At 33.9% G+C, this 8,214-nt stretch overlaps 2 protein-coding genes across 2 annotated transcripts; one reads left to right on the forward strand and one right to left on the reverse strand.

Moving 5' to 3' along the window:
• Positions 1–1,019: 1,019 nt before the first annotated feature.
• Positions 1,020–5,410, forward strand: LOC124180570 (NF-kappa-B-repressing factor). The gene is made up of 7 exons (XM_046566261.1): positions 1,020–1,195; positions 1,446–1,579; positions 1,827–2,136; positions 2,314–2,440; positions 2,541–2,719; positions 2,791–2,964; positions 3,051–5,410. The coding sequence occupies exons 1-7, from the start codon at positions 1,020–1,022 to the stop codon at positions 3,223–3,225; spliced, it is 1,275 nt and encodes a 424-aa protein (XP_046422217.1). The 3' UTR covers positions 3,226–5,410.
• Positions 3,592–8,203, reverse strand: LOC124180569 (UDP-N-acetylhexosamine pyrophosphorylase). The gene has a single exon (XM_046566260.1). The coding sequence runs from the start codon at positions 7,831–7,833 to the stop codon at positions 6,415–6,417; it is 1,419 nt and encodes a 472-aa protein (XP_046422216.1). The 5' UTR covers positions 7,834–8,203; the 3' UTR covers positions 3,592–6,414.
• Between the last annotated feature and the right edge of the window lie 11 nt (positions 8,204–8,214).

Consider the following 8,214-nt stretch of genomic DNA (forward strand, 5'->3'; position numbering starts at 1 on the left):
TGGGATTCTCCGTTAGGTTTTCAGGAAGGTGAAGTTTTCTAGTTAAACGCTCTAGTCATTGGTCTACACCTCGACGCCCAAATGCGTCGTAAACTCGCGTTGACACAAAACCGAAAATTGTAAAAATCTCCTTTCCGTGCAACGAGCTTTCGGTCTTTATTTTGATATAAGAGATCGTTGAAGTCTAATTGCGATCCACCAATACTGGTTATTTTGGTCGGCGCACCATATCACCATCATATATGTATATATGTATATGTATGTGAAGAAATCATTGCATATATTATAATTCCCATTCACCAGCTATTTTCCTCACTTTTGGTTGCCTATCGTGAATGATTACAAAGAATTTTCACTCCATTTTGCCAAAATATTGAATTTAACTTGTCGTAATGCATCCGTGATATGATATATGATTACATGCCTTCAAATTGTGATGGCAAACGCCGCTGTAGCGAAAAGTGGCGGCTGCATGTCACACAATCACTGGCTGACGGAACCACCAATCAGGATTACTATCCCGAAATGAATACGCGTTTGACGTATTCGCGAGTCGTGCAAGCTTGGTGTAAACGGGGCCGAAGCCTGTTAATGCATACGATAAATCACTATTCACGAATACAATACATACAGCATACGTATGTATACGTAATCTTACTTATTCCCTTCAGAGGGTTTAACTTGTACATGTAGTAATTTTTTATTGATCTGTACTGATTTTTTATTTTCAGTTACCGTTATTTATTATTCAACAGAAAACTTTTGAAGTATGAAACGCTCGCATTTTTTGGTTATCTTTTACGATTGACGTTTCACAAAGCTTCGGTATGGTCACACATATACTGGCCGAACCACACGAGAATATACCGATTCTAAACCGGTCATAATTTATTTCGCTCGCGTCATCCAACATTTATTTTTCCTCGCATAAATTATTTTACAGTTAATGTCCGATTGCAAACACGAACGCTTCTGCATTTCAGGTTAGATTTACTTCTCAAGTTCTTCCTACAGAGCCAATGAAAATGGAATCAGAAAAGGAATGGGATGTAGAACAATACAAAATGGAGCATGAGTGTGACGAGCACTGGGAATTGAGGCGCCGCTTCCTTCTTGCCCACAAAGATAGTTTTCCTGAGGATGAGCTTGTATGTCTGGCGCAGGTTTTCACAAACATAGAATTCTTAGGGTGTCGGTACGTCTGCGAACACAAAGAAAACTTTCTAAATTAATATAGTAATTAGTAAGATCTCATGTTTTTCATATTTTAATCATCGGCATGCCTATTTTTTGTTTACACACATTGAAAGTTAAATGTTTTCATTATATTCCTCAAAATTGATTATTTGATCAGTAACAGCCAATTACATGTAGCTACCATTTTTTAAATAATATTGACAGATGTTGTATATTCCTGTTCTAAATTCAGGATTTCATGATTTTAGCTATCCCGAAGAAACAATGCAGCTTGTAGCCGAATTATCTCAAGAAATAGCTGCAGATTATCGGGAGAAGCAAAAAAGTAAATTGCAACGAACCTTTATTAAGGCATCCGATGCTGCTGGCGCAAAGGCCAAAGGTAGATCAAAAAATTGTGAGTTATTGTAAAATTGAAGTTTTATGATATTTTTATATCTATAGCTAGAGATTATTGTCACAAATTAAATCACTGAAGTATCTATGAAAATTCAGAGTGATGTACTTATCGTTCTCAAAGTACATTTCTGTCCCTACCAAATGTATGAAAGAAAAATTTTAATGTTGTTCACTTACAATGTCATGTTTTTTTGCAATGTGTTATACATTAATGTTCATCCACATTTTAGGACTAATTATAAGTAAACCGGATTATAGTGGGAATAAATCGGATAATTCATCGAAAATGGTCGGTGCCCAGGATAGGTTCTCAAATACTGATTTTCCGATGCACAAAAGAATTAAATTTGATCATATTCGTCCCACTAAAAATCATCAAAAACAGAGAGCAAATAAGCAATTTACAAATGATGGCCCATTTGGCAATATCGTTTTGGTTGAACACTCTGAAAACAAATCTACTGTAAGTATTCTGACTGATGCAGTAAATGCTAGTGGACAAAATTTGGAATGGATATTTAAAGAAGATTCAACTGGTTGGTAAGAAAATTTGTATTTCATTACAACCAGTTCATAAATATTGAAACGTTTGTCAGAATAGCTTCCCATGTAACGCTATTGTCCTGATATAATTCACTTGCAAAGAACATTAAAGTATTCAGATTCGTTTACTTTTATGTGTGCAATTTATAACCCTACTATATCTCTTTTTTTTAGCAAGTGTGAAATAAAAATAAATTCTAAGACGTTGACGGAAGCATGTGGGGGAGGGAAAAAAATAGCTAAAAAAAATGCAGCAGATATTGGTGTGGCAATACTGAAGAAATACTATCACACTATTCAGGTGCGATTAAAAAAAATGTTCTCGATTGTCAATTATGCAGTATTGGAATAACCAGATGCATGATACATTTGTCTAAATTGTTTGTGAAATTTTATTGTAGGTAAAAAAATTATTTCATGGAGAATCTGAGAAAGTAGTTCGCACTGAGTCTATAAGCAATGCCTCGCCAGTGGAAAATATATTATCTAATGATAACATAGGACGAAAACTCATGTTACTTATGGGTTGGAATGGTGGTGGTCTTGGAAAATCTCAACAAGGCATTGTCAACCCAGTAACGTAAGTTTGCCTTTGCTTGAAGATTGATTTTTATCATTTAACTGAGTTATTGCTTCAATCGACAATTGTAGGGTTACACAACGGGTTAGTAGAGAAGGGCTAGGATTGAAGTCAGAGCAATTCAACCAAAATATTATGAAGAAAAAATTCCAAACAGTATTGAGAAACTACTTAAATGGCGATACAAGAACTGATCTAGTATTTTCTTCAGAGTTTACGAACGAAGAAAGAGCTGTTATTCATCAGTACGTAACAGATTTAACAAAAGATTCGATATTTTTTTCTCACAATAAATTATTCATGTGATGTATTTTGTTATATTATATTGTAGAGTTGCAAGACAGATGGGAGTTAAATCACATAGCCACGGTCCAAAGGATGCTCGGACTTTAGTAATATCTCGTAAAATAGATTTATTCGAACTTGTAGCTGAGTTGAAAGAAATGGGAGGCTCAACGGAAAAGTATGAACTAATTATTCCAGAAGAAGGTGACAATCCTACTTAGAGAAAATCCTGAGTTATACTACAAACGTATTTCTTACTTATATGCATTGCTGATCACATCCAATAACAGACTAAGTGTTATCTTATCAAGTTTTAGTTGAAGGTTGACTCATTATTATTTTTGATTTTATCACTGAATCGTGTTATCAGTAAAAAGAAATTAGACTCAAGCCGATTTATATACAATAAATTTGATGTTATACTATCTCCAAGTTGGTGTTCATTCACTCAATTTTTCATTCAAATATCCCAATACGTATTGTAATTATTCTGTGGATCGCATGTATAAAAATGATTATACGATTATACTAGCTAAAGTGATAATCCTTTACCAAATGCAGCTTTATTTTTCAATAAAAAACGAATATTGCAGTAAAAATATATATTTATTCTGAGATGATTGGCCCGCCACCATACATTCCATCATGATTATATCTCTTTATTTTAATTTTTTAAATAATCCGTAGTTTTGGCATTCAGTAGAAAGTGATGTTCTAGTGCCCGTATCAGGAAAGATCATTCATTCTTACCGACAGCAATATATTGTTAATATACTAGTCACTCAAGCACAACTTATCTTGTTATTGCGAGGTTGTACTTGTATTTTTTTCGCGATATTTCGGCACTTTTAAAAACTGAAATTATCGTTGTGCTATAGCAGGGTTCAATTAAAATATTAATAATTATCGTTCATATAGCTCGACAATATTATTATCGAAATCACTAAATCTGATTAGTAAAATTAATCCAAGCATACCTTCTAGAATAGAAGTATAGAATAATTTACGGAAAAATTCTAATTTAACTGAAACGTTTATTGTCAGTACTTTGTATATATTTGTATAAGTGTTTAGTCAAAATTTTTCGTTAAATAATGTTCAAGTGAGTACGAGGTATAGTAAGTAGAATTATATGGATACTTTCAATGCGTGCGTTATAATTTAACTGTAGTATAATAACTGATAGCTAATTGTAAGGAACAAAAATATCAGTCGTAATCCGTTTTTGAGCAATTTCAGTAATGAGGTAAATGTAAAAAATTATTGACACACACTTACACAATCATGTTGAAACATTAAGTTACAATGGAATGTTTACCAAGAGATGAAACGATATCACAAATATCTTCTAACTATGAATCTATTTAAAAAACTTGAAATTAATTCATTTACAAATTTAGATTAAAAAATGATGTACATAAAATTGATTTACTCATTTTATTTTGATATGTACGCCTTTCCTTTAGAAAAATTTTTGATCTACATAAAATGTAAATGATAAATTAGCATTACGATGCGGAAACTTTTTTTAACCCCCAATTGTTATACAATAATTTTTTAATTGCTTGTATGCAATTCATAATTTACAGTAATTTGCTCTCCATTCTCTTTGGGTAACTTAGGAAAGAAAATGTAATGCGTTTATTGCAGTATAATTCACTTGGCAATAAATTTCTTGACATACATATTAATAATCTGATTTACAAATTCGCTATGTATAAATTAATCAGTAATACGGGGCGGCGAAAATTTTGTTCGAATAAAATTCCTTGTTTTCCCATTAAAAAATTCAGAATTCCCTGCTCTCTTCCCTTGAGCCTTTGAGTAATGTTGGGTAGCTTTTATTACTACACATCCAGAAATTGTGTGAAATTTGAGTTTGAAACCACCTAATATTGCTTCATTTCAATTCAGTTCATAGAATTTGAATAGTAATTTCCGAAAGTTAGCTTAGCTGAATTTACGAAGCATGGTTGAAGTTTGAAAATAATTTATAAAGAAAGTACGTTTTTCCCCGTAGTTCATCCTAATTCTCTGACTTTTCCCGATACACGATTTCCTAACTATTCCCGGTTTTCTTGATCTATTGCCACCCTGGTCATAATTCAGAAAATTACTGTGAAATTTATATCAGGGAGTACATTGTATACTTCGTAAGCAATACATTCAAGCTAATTTCAATAAATATAGATGCAAATTAGTAGATAAATTTTGCTTGTATCAGAATTGCTTGTATGTATTGTAATAAAAGGAAAAGAAAGGTCTGTCTACTTGAATCATCTGCAATAGTATTTGCGGATTTGTAGATACTATACATACATATGTATGTCGTGTGTATACATGAATTGTCAATTGTAAAAGAATTCAAATCGATTAGGTTCTATAAGAAATTTGCATTAGAATTAGTCCATAAATGCAAAAACTGATTCATGCGTAGTTTGATGGATGACAAAATTTAAAATACCCTGACGATCAGTAAACTCAAAATAAACATGTTGATTAATTAAACGTAAATTCAGGATGTCAAAGCTACCGAACTAATCAAAACAATGAAAATTTTGAGGATACTTTGGTTATAACTAGAAAACATATTTAATTAACTACAATACGAAAAAAATTCTATATAATCTTTCAAAATATTTTATCACATTGCAATAGTATAAAATCTTACATCATATGTAAGATTCTTATTAATTATTTCACGTTCACTTCTGATTGTATATAAATTTCATATACAATGAGTAATTGGTGCTTTGTGCTCTTTGCAACATTCTAACAATAAGGTAGGAAGTTTACGAAAATTCGCTTACTTTCCTAAAATTTTTTACTTTTTAAGAGGTAGACGAAATTTTTTTGTAAAAGCTAATTTCAAAACTGTTTGCCATTGCAAAAGAGAACGAGGGATTGGTAGTGAGAAACAATGTGCAAATAAGTGTTACTTAAATTTTGTTTGTCAATTAAAAATGAGTGGAGAGGTAAAATAAATAAAAAATAATACATTCAATCTGGTGACAGTTGAAATGAAGTTTTTGTCATGTCATTTAGGTAATGTAAATGTGTAAAATATAGTTTTTATCTATCGAATACTAATATTAGGAATACCCTATACCATATTTTTGTTTTTGAATAAAATAAAATAAAATATTCCAATTATGTTGGAATGTGAGACGAATCGCGTTAATACCGATCAATTAACAACATTCAAAATATATCAATTAAGTATTGCCATTTATAAATATTGCAGGTCTTTAGAAGACCAAAGGCCCGTTGTCTTTTTAAAAATATTCTGAATATTTGAATACAGTTTTGTGCCATCCAAGTCATCAAATTTCAAATCAATTATAATTTTTTCGATATTCTGCAGGAGTTGTCCAGCGTATAAGATATTGCAAAGTTGTATTATTCATCTTTTATTGTAAAACAACTGGCCCCTTGAGAATTTTTCCTTTCACGTCAAGGTTTTCCCCGGCATAAGATAAAAGCGGAGATATCTCAACATCACCCTCTACTAAGGTAGCCCCACTGTTCAACAACCACTTCTTGTGCAATTCAATGAGATCATTGCGTGCAGTAGAGGGACAATCCTTCTTGGCTGAGTCATTGTTCTTTAAAGCACTGAATTCTTCATCCCTAGCAACTTCCCAAACAGCAAATTGTTTAGAGAATTGAAAAACATCGAAAACAAACTTTTCTATCTTAATACCATTCGGCTTCTCAGGTACAATCCTTACTCCAGACTGATCGACATATGGAATTTTCTTTTTGGCCACATGAAGCTTTAGCTCAAACTCATGCACATCTGCTATAGACTGAAGAAAATCCTTGGTAAAATAATGATTGCATATATTTCCAGCAATGAACTTAAGCCGCCCATTCTCATCGCGCAGCGACGCAGTCTCCTCAGTTATTTCGCTGTACTCAACCACCTGATAGACACCATCCACCTGGCAAACGACTCCCACTGCTTCAGTTGGGGATGATTTTTCAACAACCTTGGCTCCGCAGTCTGCTGAACGTGACAGGCAATAACCAATGAAAATGGGATCTGCTACCTTGACTAAAATATTATCTACGGAATGCGCGTGAACAGAACGTATGCTCCGCTTATCCATGTCTTGCAGTATTCCTTGTACTTTCAAGGCCCTGTACAGTCCCCCATTTCCATCTGGCGCTCTGGCAAGCCGATGTTTTTCGTCCAAGATTATTTTACCGTCAAAATTAAAGCACGGCAGCATACCCTGCTCAAACATAAGGACATTATCTTCTTTCAGGCCGAAATAATTGTTTGCTTTGAAGTAATCTCTGGTGGTTTTGGTTGTTGCCTCGCTGGTCAGTATGTACCAAGTTATCGAACCTTTTTTCTTATGTCTTTCCTCAGCCAAATTTTCTAGCCGACGTATCCGCTCCGCTTGTAATTGAAACAAACTCTTACCAGATGGCAGACCGACGTTGAACATTCCTTTAGGATAACTCACACCCAGGCGGGTTCCTTGTCCTCCTGCCATCAAGAGTACAGCGGTACGTCCATCAGCTATTTCTCTGAGACCCAAATCGTGATATTTTTGAGTTTCCGCAAATGTAGAATTCTGCAGTGAGGCACTCACTTCGCTGGGTATCGGACGTAGTTTGGCATCTAATTTTACTTGATCGTTGCTCAAAGATGCAACGGCACTTTTAAAATAGGATGAAATCTCTTTCAGATTTTGTTCCTCGATATCCCGAATGAGTAGTAATTTTTGATCGTCACTAATTTCATCCCAAAATTGTAACAGATGGTCTTGATTAAACTCCCGTAATTTATATAATAATTTTTCAACGTCCGTTGCCATCGCGATTGATTTTATGCCTTGATTTACTTAACTGCACACAGCTGGGTATTGTCTTCAATATTCATTCGTTAATTATAGACAACCTGGGCCGGTAAAAGTCTCAAATATTACGTTAGGTGAAAGTCTACGTGTGACAAATGATACGAGTGACAGGCGTTTGAATAGCTGACATTTCAACATGCACAATACGCCGACTTAATCCTACCCAAACCCGCCTGCGCCCACCTCCCATGTGATAGGTAGTTAACATTTGATTGGACCAAGGTGCTTTCGAAATAATGTTCTCTGGTTATTTACATTCACAATTAGACCCCTCTTTCCATATCGGAGAAATGAAAGGGATGTCGAAACACCGACAGGTTATCTTACCTGCGGGAGTTG

The sequence above is a fragment of the Neodiprion fabricii genome, chromosome 4 (assembly GCF_021155785.1).
Source record: "Neodiprion fabricii isolate iyNeoFabr1 chromosome 4, iyNeoFabr1.1, whole genome shotgun sequence".
NCBI lineage: Eukaryota > Metazoa > Arthropoda > Insecta > Hymenoptera > Diprionidae > Neodiprion > Neodiprion fabricii.